Source organism: Opisthocomus hoazin, chromosome 4 (assembly GCF_030867145.1).
Source record: "Opisthocomus hoazin isolate bOpiHoa1 chromosome 4, bOpiHoa1.hap1, whole genome shotgun sequence".
NCBI lineage: Eukaryota > Metazoa > Chordata > Aves > Opisthocomiformes > Opisthocomidae > Opisthocomus > Opisthocomus hoazin.
In genome coordinates, this window is record NC_134417.1 from 61,616,585 (window position 1) to 61,635,744 (window position 19,160).

At 37.2% G+C, this 19,160-nt stretch overlaps 1 protein-coding gene across 3 annotated transcripts in view; it reads left to right on the forward strand.

Annotated features, from left to right (window-relative positions):
- CRPPA (CDP-L-ribitol pyrophosphorylase A) overlaps positions 1–19,160 on the forward strand; it is a 123,389-nt gene that overhangs the window by 11,656 nt on the left and 92,573 nt on the right. For all 3 annotated transcript variants that reach the window (XR_012763756.1, XM_075419227.1, XM_075419228.1), the window contains exon 3: positions 12,679–12,828. Coding sequence is in view for 2 of the 3 variants with exons in the window: in XM_075419227.1 (XP_075275342.1) it covers positions 12,679–12,828 (150 nt within the window). In the remaining variant the exon portion in view is untranslated. The remainder of the gene's footprint in view (positions 1–12,678; positions 12,829–19,160) is intronic.

A 19,160-nucleotide genomic window follows, 5' to 3' on the forward strand; every position in this document is an offset into this window, starting at 1 on the left:
GGAGAGCGCACTGGTAAGGGGAGAAATAACTCTATCACAGTCTCAATTTCAGTGATTTGGATGATTCATTGCATTCATTAGGAAGGATGCAACTCAGCCAACTGAAATACGTAAGTCATAGACAGAAACTTAAATTATAATCCTCCCTTTCTTCTTTGCAGTGTTTCTGTGTTGTACTAATAGAGCCAGCTGTGCCTAATACAACTAGTATTTATTTGTTTTTAACAAGGTGACTTAATCCCATGTTGTTTAGCTTCTGGAAGTCTGCACATACAGTAATTTTTACCTTACGTTTTTTAGGTAGGATTAGGTTATCCTGGAAGTAATTTTTGAGCATAGCTTCCTGTACTTAAGTGGTTGCTGAGGTCATTTTTGTGTCATGTCTATAAAATGTACCACCTTTAAATTTAGAGAAACTATGTATATGACGCTGCTGTTGATTTGAGGCTGATTAAAATCTGTATGCTTCGTCTGAGAAAACAATGTGATTTTGGAAAATGAAGCAGCCTTTAGAAAAGATGTGTCTGGTTACTAAGATTTCTCCGCCCTGCAGCAGATCAAAGGAGGAAATAGTAGTTCCTTAAAGGAAATATCTGCTTGTCCAGCATGTGTGAGGAGCTGAATAAAGGCCTTGGATCATTCTAGTCACTTCTGCATGGCAGAGTCTGGAAGAGATGCTTAGCCATCTTTCTCTGGCTAAGGATTTGATGTGCACATCTCCTCAAGTTTTTCCTTTTCAGCAGAGACTGCACTGAAAAGAAATCTGAATTTTCGTCCGGAAATGCCCCCAGCTGCATTTTGGTTAAGTTTTGTGATCTGGGTGGTTGCGGCAAAGACAACACTAGCCCTGCAGGTTAGGTGAAGCTTCTGTGAAAGCCACCTTGGCCTGTTTCATATGCTGTAGTAGTTTGCTGGACTGGTTCTGTGCTTATCCTCCTGTTTCCAAGGAGATAAGTGGATTGTGGTACAGCTAGAACTAAAACTGCCTTGAGGAGCCTTAGAGCATGTAAGAGAGAATTCATGAGGTATCAAATTCATACAGACATGTATTAGAGTTACTATTTGAGCCAAACTCACATGGTAAGGTATAATGATCCATTTTACAAGTCCCGTGATAACAGAGAAGATCTTGGAGGAAGCTCATATAGAGAGATGACTTGAAATTTTTAATCTAATGGGCTGGAAGAAAAAGCAGCTCAGGTGCAAGGTTTCCTGCAAGGAGAGGACACAAGCAGTTCCGAGAGAAGCAGCTGAGCGAATTCAGAAGGCCATGACTTTTGATAAGTGGGTGCAGAGTTGCTTAGGGAACTGCATGACCACAGACTATAGTGCCTGTGGTTTTGGTTGCTCAGGACTCTGTGGGTGGGAAAGAGTTATTAAACATTGCAGTTTTGCATTTCATTGATTAAATTGTGAAAAAGTCCTTCTACAACACCAAGTTTTTTTTTCTTCTTTCTTTATAAAATGATGCAAATCACATGTTTAATGATATGCAGTGGATCAGTAGCCTTCACATCATGATATTGTTGATTTTGTAATATTGTGGACGCTCTGGAGGTGAAATATAACTTCTTTACTGTAATTGTAACTCCTGTAGCAGTAGCTTCAAGATTTCTACTCGACTGAATATGAATGTTAACTCCTCTTTATATTGACTTAATCTAATATGCAGAATCCTTTGTGGCACAGTGCACTCTCACTGACAGCTTTTTGCAATGTAAATCAGTAATTAGGGTGTAAAAGATGGTTTGCTGACTGTAAGATGTGTTTCGTTACTTGTTAATGCAAGATAATACTCTGTAGTCAAATTAAAATAGTCTTGTTAATTTTGGAGGCAAAAGTTACTGTTTTTGTGATGTATTAATTTTTAGAGACAATATTCTGTTTAATTTTTGCCACCTAGATTTGCAGTATAGCACTAGTTAGAACAAGAAAGTGCTGGTAGCTCATCTTATTGTCATCTCATGCTGAATGAATGCCAAAATTTAAAGCTGTAAGTATCCTTTAAAATATTTTTAGAAATACTGAAAACTATTGGTAGCATACTGGTCACATGATTTGCTTTGGAATGTTTAAATTGCTTAGACTGAATTTTACACGTTATAGAATCCATCAAATTGTGTATAATATACAACTATTGCCGACAACTGATAAGATTAAATACGATGTAAGAAAGTTGTGAAGCACTATACTAGCATGTGCTGTTCTTTGGGCAGGGGCTGCTATGTGTGGTCTGGATCATATACTTAGTATGGATCTTTGGTAGTATTACACAGATTCTGTAAAAACTTTGAAGTACTTTAAAAAAATCTATCAAGAAGAAAACAAAACCTTAAGAAATGGGAACATGTTTTTAACCATTACCAGTTAGTGCACTGTGACAAAAATTAGCTGAATATGTTGACTAAGGTAATAAGACCTTATTTGGCTAATAATACGACAAAATGTATTTTATTGAATATACAGTACTACTGTATTTATGGAAAACACGAACTTCTTGATCATTCTTGAATTTCTCACAAGGAATGCCCAGATAAGGAATGCCCTAGAAGAAATGCTATGTAATTTGTATGACACCATTAAGAATGTATATATTGGTTTAGTCCTGCTAACTTTTGTGAATTTGTTCTTTATTATATTAAAAATAGTTCATCTGATTTATGGCAGTAAGTCATGATACAAGAGCAAAGTAAGTGACATTCGTAAGACTTGTTTTCAACCCATTTCTTAAAAAAAAAAAAAAAAAATTAATATGAAATCAAATGTTCAACAGTTATTGTTGTTTGCCATACCACACTTTGCTTATTCTGGGTAGATATGTGTATTGGTGGTTTTGCTTCTTTTCCACTTTCAGTATGTTCTTGAGCTTGTTTTCAGTGCTGTGTGTTGAAAAATTGCCGCCTGTGATATGCCTAGGTCTGCTTTCTTCCTCCACCTCATTTATATATTTTTAGTTATGTATTCCTATTGTCCTGTCTTTATGGGGGGAACCTTTTAGATTTTCTTAGAGAAATCTTCCTTTTTCCACAGAATAACATTTAGAATTTGGCAGGTTGTTGATTAGATCAAAACGACAATTGATGAGGCTACACATTGAGCACTGTATTCAGTTTTGGGCCCCTCGCTACAAGAAGGATGTTGAGGGAGCGTGTCCAGAGAAGGGCAATGAGGCTGGTGAGGGGTCTAGAGAGCAAGTCTTATGGCGAGCAGATGAAGAGCTGGTGCTGTTTAGTCTGAAGAAGAGGAGGCTGAGGGAGTGACCTTATTGCTCTCCACAACCACCTGACAGGAGGTTGTAGTGAGGCAGGTGTTGGTCTCTTCACCCAGGTAACTAGTGATAGGATGTGAGGCAATGGCCTCAAGTTGTACCAGGGGAGATTTAGACTGGATATTAGGAAAAATTTCTCCACTGAAAGAGTGGTGAGCCATTGGAACAGGCTGCCCAGGGAAGTGGTGGAGTCCCCATCCCTGGAGGTGTTTAAAAAACATGTAGACATGGCACTTTAGGACATGGTTTAGTAGGTATTGTGGTGTTGGGTTGACGCCTGGACTTGATGATCTTAGAGGTCTTTTCCATCCTATGATTCTATGATATTTACTGAAGTTTAGAGGTAAATGCTTTAAATATAAAACAACAGAAATCATGCAAAGTGAAAAAAGAACATGTACAGTCTTAACTTTTGAGCAGCAGTTTCTGTTATTGGTAGTGTTCTTTAGTTTGCTATAGCTAATTGGGGCTCTGACATGTCTTGATGTACATGTACTCTCCCCAGTTACTCAGATAGTATGTTCTGATAAAGGTGACCTCATTAGATGAAATGTTTTCTTTTTCTTAAACAGTGTCATAAATATACATTACATTTGTTTAAAGCGTCCTGTGTCTTTGAAGTCAGTTCAATGTACAACATAGTGTCAGCTCATTAACATTGGATCAAAGTGTATATTAAATTTCTGATTAAACATCCCCTCTTTTGCGGCTAGGAATAAACACAATTATAATTTCTTCCTTCCTGGTGTTGGTTTAAGATTAACATATGCCCAATTTTAGTGAGTTTGACTGGTGCTCCTTGCCAGCTGGGTAAACAGACTTAAAGGAAATTAGGTGAAGTTTAGCATGCAAGCGTTTTTTCATAGTGTTCAAAACTCCTTACATCTGTTCTAATTAACCTTCTTTTTGTCTGGCTGGTGATTAGGTTTAATATCTGTGTTACACCAGGCTTTTTTAACATTTCAACCAGTGCTGTCCTTGGGCAGTTAAAGCCTGCCAGTACAAATATGTCAAGATAGCTGGAATTGGATTGGTTGGTGATGCTGCCTACATAGAAAACTTTTCAGTGGGTATCTCACTAATGAGAATCAAAAGTGGTGTGCTGATAATGACTATGAATTTGGTGGTTTTTTCCCCCAACAAAATTCAAAATAAGGTAACTTAAGAATTATTGTTTAAGAAAACGAAGATACCTGGCAGAAAGAAGGTAACTTTTTTTTCTTCAGCCTTAATCTCTAATGGATACACAGCCCAGGCTGTGGATTGTACTTGTTTGTTGGTAGAAGAAATAGGTGGAAGGAATCCCATCCCCACCACAGCACTGCCACACAAATTATGTCTATGCTACATGGTAGAGCCTGGGTGTGAGTGTGGGTGGAAGTACGATATGCCCTGGGCTGACATTTGTGTTTCTACATGATAATGAGAGTACCTCTACCTTTATTGTGGTCTGCTGTTCTTCACTGAGTCATCCTGGTTGTCCTGTAGTCCTGACTGTGTGCCATATCTGGTCCTGCAACAGAAGTGTGTGTCTGAGGTGGTGGTTTGAGAGGGTCTTTCGGATCTGACATTAACAGAAGGAGTTACAGGGGCAGATAGTGACAGGTTTGAGTTGACCCCATGCTGCCAGACTGCTGCCTTGCCTTGCTGTACAGCAACCAGGTGGGTTCTGGGTGCAGAATGAGGTTATGAACTTGGTGGACTATGTGCAGGCTTGAATCAGTTCAGTTTGGACGTTTGGCTAGTTTGGGCTTGAGTATGTATTCACACCTAAGTTTAGAAAACTTTGAACATATAGCCAAATAGTAGTTATCAACTGTACTTCTGTGTAGGAGTGGTAGCTTATAATTTGTGTCGTTACTTTGTCTATGCCCCGATCTTTTCTGTCCAAACAGAATTGTTTTTCCAGGATTTCTGCAGTTTGGAGGAGGAAATGCTCAAAGTCTTCCATCTCTGCAGCGGAGTCATAGAACTTCTCATAGATTACAGCTTTTGGTTGGAGAGGTTAAAAGGTAGCCCTAGACAACAGCTGAATGCAAAATGCAGAAAAGCAAAAGAAAAAAAGAAACTTAAGAAGAAAGATGCAATATTTCAATGTGATTTTCTAGAAATTCTCCGATTGCTTTATTTTACAAAGATAGTTCTATGACTGTTTTATTGCATATGCTCCCCTTCAGATTTACAATATAAAGGATTTGAAAAGAACATCCTTTTAAATATGTGAAATATTTTAATCTTTTAGTTGAGTTTATGACTTTTGCTTTGAAGATTCTGATTAATTTGAAATAAGAAATCTTTCAGTAGAGACAATTCTTCTATCTTAAATGGTAATTACTGAGTGTGTCTGAAGCATGTTGCTTACTGTAGATACAATTAGTCTGAGTGCAGCTGTCTGAATGGAAATGCGTGTTTCTACCTGTTTCATGCATCACCGATACTGTGTTTATTTCTCTATTTTTTCATACTGTAGATGGCTGTGAATGCCCTTCATGGCAAGTAGTTTGATCTGTGTAAAAGAATACTTTCCTTGTAGTAACATGTGGAAACAGTTTGGTGGAATAAAATGAGAAGAAATTAATCATAGTTATTCTGAACTTCTTTCTCTGGTTCATAGCCAGACCTAATTTAGACTGAAATCCTTAGGAGATGCTAGTGTTTGGTAACATAAATAATCTTTTACCTAATGAAAAACATTCCAAGACATATTTGTAAACTGTTAGATAGCTAGCTTGTCTAAATTAACATTGATTGCTATTGTTATGCAGTTGAACAGTGTCCTAATGCAATCCTTGTCTTCATGGAAAAGCAAGATAAAATTGTTTGTATATTTACCAAATTCACCACTACAAAATTGACTTTAATAGAGTTTCAAGATGGATGTATTTGTCCTACTAAGTGTGACTAGCCCCACAGCCTCCAGCATACAGTCTCAGAGAAGTCAGCTGCTTTGAAGTGATGAAAATATATTTCTAATCTACTCCTATTCCCAGTGTATACATGCAAGACAAGTTTATTTTTTCTAAGACAGGGTGACTAAATTATTTGGGAGTCTTGGTTCAGTACCATTTTGCTTGTCAGAGCTGAAAACAACTCTGATTAATGAATTAAAAGTAATAAATGTGAATATGGAGAAGACATGTAAAAACGTGAGAATAGGGACATTTTTCTAAAGATAGCACTCATAAGCTATGCTTATATATATTTAATATCAGGCCTATTCGTAAGTAATTTCAAAATACTGTCTCTAATGCAATTAGGATGATTGAGATATAAAATGTACATTTACTTAATGTTGCTAGACAGCTGAGATGATAGAAAGCATAAGGAAAATTAATTTCAGGGGAGACAGGCTATGAATGGAGTAGAAAAGTATTGTTGGTGTAATTAAAAAGTAGAAGGAAGTCATGCTAGAGGGGTGGGAGAGTCTACTCATTTAGGACTGGACTCTGTAAAGTTTTAGGCTGTGATTCCCACTCACTTGAAGTTCAGGGTTGTAAATTGGCTGTGTAAGTGAACTTTGTGGGTCTGCATTGGTACTTGAGGCCTGCTGGGGACAGGGGCGTGCCAAAGACATAGCATACGTTTTTGTTTTTTTTTTTAGTATGCCAGCCTGCAGGATATGTGGTTGTCTGAGCGTGTTACCACATTGTTATAAAACAAAAGGAATTGTAGTTGTGGTATTTTTTGTAAGGTTTTTGTGCCACTGCAGTTTTTTTTTTTCTCTTCCTAGTCCATATCATTCAACTTGTTGAACTTTTCAGCTATTTAGCTTTGTTCCGTTTCAACCCTGGCTACCAAAAATGACCAGATCAGTGGTGCGGGTATGTTGGTTTTCAGGCTCTTTTGGAGCTTCTGACTCTTTGATAACTTGTTCTTGGTAGGCTGTATTCTGGATGTGGAGTGTTGGTCTCAGCTGAACAACGCACTGTGTGTTAGAGGTATTTGTAACCTGGATAATTTCTTTCTTATGATGTAAGTTCCATGTCCCCCCGTTAATCCTTTTTGAAATTTTAATGAGTTCTGTTTTTCGGGTTTTTTTAAAATAAAATGAGTATTTTCAGTTTTTATGAATATTTAGTAAAAATAAGCTATAGTGCATTGTGTTAGCCAGGTTGCTATGTTGTGTGTAGGTTTCTATGGCCTAAGCATCAATACTTCATTTTGTAATGAAAGGTGTCATCAATAATGCTTGGATTTTACTCTCCTTGAACTGGCTGTGTTGTCTGATCTTAAAACACACCCTGGTTATGTATTCACTGAATACATACATCTAAACAATATCTTGTCAGAATAAAAGTATGATAAAATGAGAACAATACAGTGTTACTGTTTAGTGGAAAGGTGGATTAGTTCGGCTTGAATCTATTGAAAAGACTTATGATACCCTATTATACTGACCTGCATGATCCACTTCAGTCTCTACATTTTTTTCAGTCAGCATTAAATCTTTAAATCTTCAATGTATGCTGTGCTCTAGGCAGTTATGCAAAAAACTGAATACAAATTGTAAAGGTTTTTGACTTGGACTGTTTAAATTGGGTTATGAAAGACACCTGTTGCTTCTAAAAGCACCTAGACGCTGGCACAGTTTTCAGCAGATGGATGAATGAGCTTGTTTCTGAGAGATACCAGTCTGTGACATCCACAGAAGTTGATAGAATTCTGCGTTCGGAGGATATTTTAGGGTTGTTTTAAGGAAATGATAGATTAAAAGGATGGATTTTGTTCCAATATTTTGTCTGCAGAAGAAAACTAACCAGTTAGCAATATTTGTTTTTGTCTGTTACACTATGAAAGAGTATTTTAAGAGCTTGCCCACAGATATTTAGATACTTTAACTAATTTATTTAACAAAATATGCAAAAGAGGGGAAAAAAGTGTATACATTTCCTGAACATGCCATGTTCACCAAAGCTAGTGCTTGACTGTCTTTGGAGTGGTCTGAAGGCTATAAAGTGGACATTTAAAGAAATTCAGTTTGAATATCCATGAACTATCCACTTCACATTCAGGAAGGGTGTATGATGCATTTTGTGTATGATTTTGAAAGCAAATCTACTTGACATCTGGGTCAAAATGATTTAAAATTGGAAAATGAGTACTCTGGGTAGGGAAATGTTAGTATAAGACCCAGGCACTTGCTTTAGACTCACAGGATTTGTATTTTTTGGTAAGATGATTCAAAGTGTGAAAAAGATCTGTAAAACTATAGTGACATTAGCAAGTACTTGTTGTTTTAAATGAGGACAGATTTTTTTTGTTTTGTTCTTTTTTTAAAAAAAAAAGTTCATGTCTGAACCTCTTGCCTGAGAGCCGGGCCAAATACCTGTACATTCCTGAGATAAATAGCAAGTGAAAGCTTCTCAAATTAGAAGAAATAAAATTGAAATACCTGGGACTCAGTGTATATATTCTCTTTACTAATATGGAAATAGTTCTTTGTTACCGATTTATAACCAGAAAAACATGGAAATTCCTTGCAAAGAATAAAATATTTGCTGTTTTAACTGAATAGACATAGACCAGCTGGTTGATTTTGTTCTTTACTTGCACCCCACAGTCACTGGGGCAAAACCCCTTTAGGTGCAGTAGTACCTGATTGTGTTGTTGGCCCTCTGTGCCCTAATATTTAAGTTTCTGAACTAAAAAATGTAGTCTGTAACCCTGTCTTAAGTACCTAAATTCCCCATTCAGTTCATTGCAAGACTTCTAGAAGTAGAATTCGGAAAAGGTTTTGTGCTGAGTAGGGAGGATACTTGCGCAACCCCGAAGGAAATACTGCAGAACAAGCCATACATCTTAAACTGTGCCCCTCTTTGGCCTGTGTGAGAGAACAACATTCACAGTTCAATTCTTCTGTTTTTACATGCCAAATATTATGTTGACACCGTGAATGAAGATACTGAGGAGCTGATTTTGGAAGCAGAAGCATGTGCGGTGAGGTCTGCGTAAACCAGCTTGGGTTTGGCAGCAGCGTCGGCGTATGCCAGCTACAGAATGTGCTGCCAGTACTGCAGATGCAAGGTTTTCTTTGCTAGGGACTCAGCTCTCTTGTCCCATATGAAAACAATGCAGGGCATGCACAGGACAGTATTTTCCATTGCTTGATCCCAGTTTCACCCAGTCTGAAAGTGGCCTTAGGAACTAATGTAGTTCTTGTGTCACTGAGGTGGTAAACACAGCCCGGTGTTGGGTCACATCATCTCGCTGAGGGAGTCTGTGTGTGTGTGCTGGTAGAGAAAGGTCCTGCAGAAAGGCGAACCAGTACTGAGCAACACAACGAACCAGTTTCTGTATCTCATCTCAGGATTTCATGGTTTCAGCTCAGTGCTGCACCTTAGCAAGTATGCTCAAGCTCATGGATACATGGCTTTTGGACCCCAGCTGCTCATCGTGTGAAGGTTTTCTGTGCAGTAGAAAATTCCTGGCTTTAGTAAGTACTGGAGCTCTACATTCTCCTTTTAAAGCATAGAGCAGTCGTGGACTGAGTGGTGTTTTTTTGGAATACAAGCTGATATTTTTTTGAATCAAATGACTGCTAGTTATCCTTTTACTGCGTACATAGTTAGAATTTCTCTCCCTCACGTTATCAGAAGTCACCCCTAAATCTTATTCTTTGTGGTAAACTTCATGTTTTCAGTCAGTGTCAGGTATATTTTGAGTGGGCTTGCTGCAGAAGACATCTTGTTGTGCCTAACTTGACATTTCTCATTGAAACACACGAAGACAGGTGAGAAACTCTCAGCCTGCCACACTGGACTCAGTTCTGGGGTAACGTAAAGCAAAACTGTAGTTGTTTGAAAAGTGCAATTTGTTAAATTTTAGGTGCTACTTGAAGTTAATTGGAGGTTTTAAAAAGTGACGTGTTTGGATTTATTTGGAATTAGATTTTCCTCAATCTTCTGGAAGAGCTAGGCCTCAGCAGAGCAGGAGATGTGGTTCAGTATTGTCACAAAGATACAGATACAGACATTCATGAGTTTTTATTGTGCAATAAACCAGATGTCAAGAAAACAATGTGTTTCAGAGCTCTTTTGAGAATGTAATTTTGAGTATTTCAATTTTATTTAGAATTGCAGTTTGGTTTTTTGTTCCTCAGAGTGCGTGTTTCACTTGTGACATTTGGTTACGCAAGTCACATTGTATTCTCTTGGCCTGTTTTATGCTTAAAATGTAACATGACATGATTGTTAAAAACTGTAATAAAATATTGTATCAGTCTAAGAAATCCTCTTTTGCTAACTGTTTTTCTGAAATGGTAACTGTTTCAGAAAAAAGAATTCAAATAGGCTTAACTAATTACAGAAAATCTGTGGCTAGCATGCTGCTCCGTCTCTTTTCCCATGACCTTCTAATTTTATAATTTTTTGTGTGTATGTGTGACCAATTAAAATATGACGGCAGAGCAAAATAACATAGTACAAATGCCCAGCAGCTGAGATAAAAGGGATAATAATCCGTGTCCTGGAGTCACAGGAAATAGAGAAGGGGACAAGTTGTAGATATTTTAGTCTCTCTAATTCTGCTTATGCACAACTTTACCTCAAAGTACATCTGTTGAATTTACTCCTCATTTAATACATTGATGTATTGTTAAAATTATAGTGGTGTTTAGTTTTGTCAGTTTGTCTTATCAATTACAGAAGTAAAATTTATCCTGCCTGGGACAGAAAGATGGACTAGGTGACATCGAGATCCTTTATAGACAGTTCTTCTGTGATTTCATAGTCCTCGCTGATCTTTCGGTACCTTGTTTTGCCTTTGGATGATAGTGTTTTCTCCATGTTGTGTTTTATATAGACATGTATTCCCACGTTCGAAAGAAAAAGTGCTTTTCTGGTTTTTAGAAAGTGATTCAGATATTTGTCTTGTCATCTGAATCTTTTGAATCTTTTCTCTCACTTCTGCCTGCCTTGGTAGATCATACATATCAGAGCTCTTTGGACATGAGAAATTGGTCCACATTCTGTCCTCATTCTGTAAAAGAGTGAAATAAGAAGCTCTATTTTAGATCTCATGAAGTGCTCAACATGCTGACTGCATTCCTCTTTCTTTTGTTGTTTGGTAGTGTGAAAAGGGGAGGGAAGACAACTAGTTCCTTCTTTTCTGAGAGGGAAAAACTTTAGGCTCTTTTTTGGTGTCTCATTCTGCCACTGTATGCTTATCTGAGGTCAGAAATCTTGGAAGAATGGACAGGACTCATATGTATGAGGGCAGGATTTACCAACAGAAGGTAAATGAAATCAGCAATAACAGCGCTTTAATTTATGTCATGAGACCTGTTTTTTTTTCTGTGACAAAGCTCACTAGACCGCAGAAAATCTTCTGTGGCTGCAGTGAAAAGTGTCAGAATTCACCAATGGGAGTGGTTTTCTAGGTATACTGATTTAAGACATCGGAAAGTTCCAAATGTTTTGGAACAGCATCAATTATTCTTTTTTATTATTCTTAAAGAGAGATAATAAACAGTACAGTGTAAGGATGCCATTCTCAGTAGTTAGCATTATTAGGGAGCCTGCATTTTGCCCTGTGACTTGATAAGCAACATTCTGCCATTGCATCCTTTTCATTACTGTATGGACCACTCTTGTCCCAATTGCCTTTAGCTTCGTATAAAGTTCATGTGAGTATTTGATACGTGACTGATGAAGTGTGGGTAACTTTCTGGTATCAAAATGACTAAAACCAGCTAGGAGAGTTCTGTTTCAGAGAGGATGCAGATCTTTAATACCGTATATTGATGAAAAGATTAAAGATATATGTTCAATTGGTTTCAAATCTAAGCAAAACCAAAACTGAAATATAAGCATTTGAGTATTTGTTCTGGGGCGTAGTGCTGCTGGATATTGAATGCTTTCTGGTGTATGTACTGTGTTCCCAGCGATTTCACTGGTAAGTGTGGTTGCTCAGTATTTCACAGGGTGAATTCAACACTGAGGAACAAGCTCAATTTTCTGAAACTTTTGTTGTTACTTATTTCTGAGCAGTTTAGCCAAACTGAAATCTGTGAAAGCAATAGGTGTGGTGTCAAGAGCTCGCAGGCGTGTCCCCTGCTGTTTGATACCTGAATAGGTCTAGGACTGTCCTCAGAAACCGCCCAATAAGTATGTGGAAGAAAATCTGAAAAATGAACATCTTGGATCTGTACATGTATTTGCAGTAGGTGTTTATGAAGGACTTAAGACTTTTTTTTTTTTTGTAAATTTGCCCTCAGCATGTACGTATACAGTTTTCTGTTGCTATATTTGTGTTAAAAGTCTCATACAAAGTAGTATGACTTGTGCATTATGAGATATATAAAAGATAAGTAAGTGGAAAACGTATTTTAAAGCTGTTACTTTTTTGACTGTAGCTATATGATATACATTAATATGAATAACATTTAGGCCTCTCTATGTTTTGTTCTACAGGCAGCAGGAGCAATTCGTCCTCTAGTTTCTACTGTTATTGCCTCTGCAGCGGATGGCTGTTTAGACCACTCATTGGAACGTGCCAGGTACAGAGCGAGTGAAATGCCTCAGGCTTTCTTGTTTGATATAATCTATGAAGCATACCAACAGGTAAGATTCTGAGACATTCTAAGACTTTTTTTTCCATTTTGTTTAGTTAAAAAAAAAAGATAACTATTTTCTTTCAAAAATGGGGATTCAGCATCTATTTCAGGTCACATCAAACTGTATGCAAATTACTTTTGTGTGGTCTTTTGATGAAAATGCTTTATCATTCTAATATATTCAAGTTTTCAAACTGACAAGTACAAGAGGGAGTGAGGGGTCTAGACTGTTGGAAAGACAGATTTGCTTTAATTTTTATTGTGCATTAAATAGATTACTTAAATGATTGGGTTAATGTGTTTAAAGTTAGCTAAGTGTTATGTATTGTTGACTTAGTATCAAAGTGTTTTGCATGCACAGTATAATAAGCACATCATATAATAAGATGATGGGATACAGGCTGCTCTAAAATACTGGGATAATATCGACTTGATACATCTAGGTAAAAAAGTGTTTTCATTTGTTTCATGTTATGTGTGCATTGTACATAGATTAGTGGCTTAGTCTCTGTTGTAATTCTCCATTTTTTTCCTAACATACTGCTTTAGCATCATCTTTATTTAAGAAAATAAAAATTGTGGATAGCGTATTAAACCTCTACTCTTTTGCCTTTATTCCTCTTGAAGACTGCTTTTGCATGCCCCACCCTGCATTCACAGTTTTCTGGAAACGGTCCAGGCTTTCGTCTCAGCATTCTACTTCCTTTTCATTCATCACCTTGTGGAAATTGCCTGTCCTCCAGGTATCTTGCAGACAGACTGGAAGCAGCATTTCTTCATGTGTCACTTGGAAGGAATTATTTTTCACTCCTGTAATGCTGACAGTCATACTTCCTATCAGTCTTTCATTTCTAGGGTAAACAAGCCCAAATTACTGATATTCACCTACAGACGGTATGCAGCTTAGAAGTCATCAACAGCAGAACAAATGCATGGGCAAGGCAATGAAGAAGAAACAGTTGCGTAATTGTTGAGTAACTTTTTACTTAGAAATGTTGGCACAGATTCCATGTCATACCCTTTATGCTTGATACTTGAAGCTATTAGATGCCGAAGATGAAGGGCTGTCCAAGATGAAGAGCTGCTCAAGTGATTGGGCTGGCTCCAACCTTGCTGCTTCTTGTGGGAGGCAGGGGAGTGTTCTTGGTGCATATGATAACACACAGCTGATACTTTTGAGTGAGACTCTAGCCTGAATGTAGTGGGCATACTCATGATAAAGGCAGCATATACGTGCATAGAACACATTTCAAGAGTCAGCAGCTACTGTTGGTTATACAAGTCTTCCTTTCTTGTTGATATCTGTCTCGCTTGGCAAATTTTGTGTTTGTGTTGCTTCTCAAAAAAACCCAACAAACCCACCCCAAAACAAACCCCTTTTCTTTTCCTACTGTGTTTGCTCTTAGTTTGCAGATACAGTAGAGCTGGCAAATACATAAAATCTTTTGCCCTAAATGGCTTGCTCAAAAGGCAACTGTATTTGCAGTTCATATGCTCCTCTGAATAGTGTTTGCTTCTCACATATGCATTCTAGCAGACATCTTTTTGTATCCCTCCTCTTTCAAGAACAAGCTACCAAAGTTGCTAGCAGGCGACCAAGGCTATGCTTCCTTGTCCCCAGTTCCCTTTGCAGTGGCTAAATTCTGGTCCTTTAAATGCTCTGTGCCTTGGAGCTCTGGGAAGGGTAACACTTAGCGAAACCTCTCAACTCATATTGTTTGCTAATTATTTATGTTTCAATGGTGCCTAGCTGTCCAAGTCAAGGATTAAGACCCTATTGTTCCGGGAACTGTACAAACAAATAAAAAAAAAGGATAGATAATTGTTGTCCTGAAAAACTTAGTCAAGCTACTGTAGGACAGATTTTTGTAGGAAAGGATGCAGCTTATGATGGTTCCTAAATATTAACATACCCATCATTAGTTCCCACAACTACCTGGTGAAGTAGGTAAGTATCATTGTACAGATGAACAAAAAAAGATAAAGTTGTTTTGTTACTCATGTTGCAAGTCATTCACAAAGCTGGGAATGGAATTAATTTTGGCTGACTTGGCGTGGGATCATGATCCCACTCCTGTGTGTTTTATACAGTTGTGACCTTTATGCAACAACAATGTGGGGGAAACCAACAGTCAAACATGCATTCCTTAGAAAGAAACTGTCCATTTGAATTACTGCTTCAAATAACATAGGCTTTTCAGTTACATTGTGGGTAATGTGGAATACTGCTTTTAAACTCCATCTCTGTTTAAGTGTATCATCTGATGTGAGTAGGTAGATTTAGAGAGTTTACTTACAGATGTGTTCTTTTTCGTGAATGTAAGATCTCTGAGTATCTTGACCACAAAGTTGCAACATTCGATTAAAGGTCAGTTCTCTGATCCTTACAGATTTGCTATCTATAGCCTTTTTTCTTGCCTGGTACCAGATCTGGGCAGAGCAGAGTAGTGCTCCTTCTCCTTTTATTACTGTTTTGAATATGTTTAGAACCAGAAAGGAAGAAGCTATTAACACTATTAAAATATGTAAAAATACTTTTGTATGATCTTTATCAAATTAAAAGTAATTTCCTTGGAAAACTTTTTCCATTTCTTGCTTGATTAAAGAATGATTGTAATGAATTGGGGAAAAACACATGCCTTGTACATGAAATTAATTGAAGTAGATGCAACAAAGGCCAAAGATTGGTTTACAATAGTATCTTAAAATACATGTATACTACAGTGAATTCCCTTTACATTTGGTGCCAAAAATCCAGAACAGATTTTTGAGGACATTCAACCAGGTTGTTTGCATGCATTTCATTGTGATGCATCTCATTTTTGTGTGCTGGATCTCAGTTTAGTTTTCACCTTTAGCTCTTCTCTGTTGCCTGGAATAGACATATTCCAAACAGATATGCTTTATTCAGACATACATTGCTTTCTGATTTAACTGTGACAATGTCATGGTTTCTGACATCATAACTATTATAGTTATGTAATAGTTAGGTTTATAGTAGTGCTGTTGAAACCTTTTAATTTTTGTTGCTCAAAAACTGCATGCACTCTGTTGTCTTTGTAATGGCTCTGAGAGCTCATTAAAACAAACATTCTTCATCACTTGCATATCTGACATTTAAGCCTCCTTCAACAGGGCTTTTCAAAGGCTAAAAACCAGTACTTCCGTATTTTTAAAGTGATTTTTCATATTTTTAATGTGATTTTTATTACCACCACTTTGTCAAAAAAAGAAGAAATATTGGAAGTGACATCAAATTAGAGTCTGTTTTGTCAGTTACCCGGAAATGGGGTGAAGTATTCCATCCATTGCCTCTGAAGTATGCTATGAAATAATTTCTGTTGTGTTTCTAATTTTTGCTTGTGTTGTGTGAGAGAATTAGGTTCTGCGAGAAGGTATGCATTATATTGTTTTCAAGAGGGCTTCTTGTTACCACTAGTCACATCTCCTTTTGCTAGGTGTATTAATTTGAAATCTTCTGTTCTTTGGGATGGTCCACCTCTCACAATTCCATAATGTTTCTTTATCCTGATGTGGAAATTATTTCATCTTTCTACTTTGTGATTGTAAGGTAGCCAGGGACTTCTACCTGCAAAACAGGGTTTGTTTGTTTGGTTGGTTTTAATCCCCATAGAATTAAATAAATCTGAAACAGGAAGCACAATCCAAAAAATGTTGGTGTGGTACTGGATACTGCTAGGTCTTCTGATGGTTAATTTTGAATAATTTTTTTAACCATACTGAAATAATAGTATAGATTTAAGAAAATAATTCCTTAAAAAGGATATCAGACTTCTTCAGCTGGCATCAGTTGTAACATCCGTTAGTGGTGGAAGCAGCTTTATTTGATATGTCTGCGTATATGCTTGAGAGGAAAAAAGAAGACTTTCAGACATCCCGTATGTTTACTTTTTTACTGGGGCAATGCAAGCGGTTTGAGAATCGTTGTTGTTTCTTGGTGAAAGAAGAATTGCCAGAACTTTGTGTCTGGTGGAGGTGCAACAGGGAAGGGAAAGCTTTTCAGAATTCCTCTACCTCAAAGGATAATTGCTCCAATGCGGCAGGGTCAGAAGACCACTGTTAAGGAAGTAGCTACTCCTTCCACTCCAGAACAGTGACACTGATTTTAACATTTTTATAACATTTCTGTTACATTGTTGTACATTTTCCTTTTAACTCAGGATACCTATTGGCTTATGTATTGGACATCACATAAGACAGACTAAAAACTTTCAAAGTCAATATTGAAATTAAGCAACTGTTCAGAGCCCACAACAGCCAGTGGAACTAACATCTGTTTTGGTCTTAAAAAGCCTCACTGATGACTTATGTATCATTAGATAGAGCACTTAGCTACAATAAATGAGTAGCCATAATGGGATTTTGGCAGATACAGGCACCTACCCCTGTGTGTAACACTGCTTAACGCTTTCTGATGCAAGTCTGTGTGTTCTGTTGGTTATATGAAGCATGGGAAAACAACTGTTTACTTCTATTTCAGTGAAGTATTGTGATGCCTCCACTTTGCAGTAGGACTACTATCTTGCAGGCAGGAGGCTTTACCTTAGCCAGGGGTTTTCCTTGGGGTGTTAGGTAAAAGGCCATATAAATGTGTTAAGGGGATAAATGTGATGTACATTAGTGCTCTTAGTTCTGGTGTGTCCTGATTTGTGACTTCTTGTTTCCTGCACAATGTAATGAACCATACCACTAACCTTCAGTATATATTAGTAGTGGACAAGTTAAACTTTTTAAAATAAAAAATGCAAATCTCGAATAACTAGTGAAACCTGAGGATAAGTTGTAAAATTGCAGAGCCCATGATTTACTTCAATTCTAACCTACCTGGAACAAAACCAGCCAGTTAGATTTTTTTTTTTTTTTTTTCTTAGGTTATTAAGAATTAAATTCCTGATCTTTGGAAATGCAGGCTTCTTTTCTATTCTTATCAGCCCTAAGGGAAATGAGAAAAATTTAAGTGTTAATTGAAAATCCACCCTTTCCAAATATAGCAAATAAAGAATAAATTCCTTAGACCATACTTGTTCATTTTTGCTTAAGGTAGTTTCATGTTTCTATTCAGCTTTTTAAATTAAATAGGGGCAAATGCAAAGTATGATCCTGTAAGCCTGGGAGGAGGTGGGGGGGAAGACTTCACTTACTAGAAGTCAAGTGTTCCCTGGAGCAGTATTTTTTAAGGAATAAGGAATTAGAATATCAGGAAGCCAGGTAGACTACCTTTTTTCTTTAATCAGTGTAGGCTGAGGCTGATTTCTGTAATACCCGTTTCTGACATATTGTGAATTGCACAGAGATCTCAGATCTTTTGTCTGTAACACAAAGCGTCTCGTTGTGTCATGTGACGTTAGTTTATAAAGTGACACAACCACAATATACAAAGGCTGAAATACCCAAACTTAACAAAGCATCATGTATTTGAAATGATGCAAAAGTAAGGAAGGTAGCAGGAACAATTAAAAAGCTTTGCCTTTCCTGATCTAGCAGAGAAACAACTGAAAATGGAAGCAGAAGAGTAGTATGTAGAAGATCCTGACTAGCTTCTATGTCAGAGATGTAAACAAAAAGCCTAGGGAAGATGATATGATGGTTAGGGATTTGTCAGCTTGAATGCTGGGGATACAATAGAGCTGCTCAGCAACGTGACCGTTCTGGTGAAGCTGAGGACCTTGTAAGAGGGAAGAGCTACACAGAGCTGAAGAAAGGGTGGGACATGTTAGAAGGCTATTCTGCAGGAATCCTTCACATGTGGATGGCTTGGCACAGTCTGATCACTATTTAGAGTGATAGGTTTTTAACAATCTTAATTTAAAAAAAATAATTTTGAGAGAGAATTTTTTTTCCTGGTACTGTTTTATACATTGTTTTACACTTAACTTTGAGATCTTCTGATCTTCTTGATCGTCTCCACTTTACCACAAAAGTGACACCATTTTGGGGGGTGTTTGTGTTGCATATGTAGTTAGTTTAATCATCTGTTAATAGTAGACCTTTTGTAGATTGTGGGAGTTTATCTTTACCTAATCAGAACAATGAAGCTGAAATAACAATTAAAAAAAGGAACAGGAAACAGGAATATTCATTGAAGGAGGATGAGCTTCAACATGTTTAGAGATGTTTCTCTGATGCATGTCTATAACCTCCTTACAGATATCCACACAGAACAGACTGACTTTAGGGATTCTATCTAATCCGAGTAGAAACTGTGTAGAGGTTAGTACTCTTTGGGACTACACTGAATTAATACATCTGTTCATAACTGACATTACCCACTTTTTGGATAATAAGCAATTGTATTTACTTATGGGATGTTACAGCATT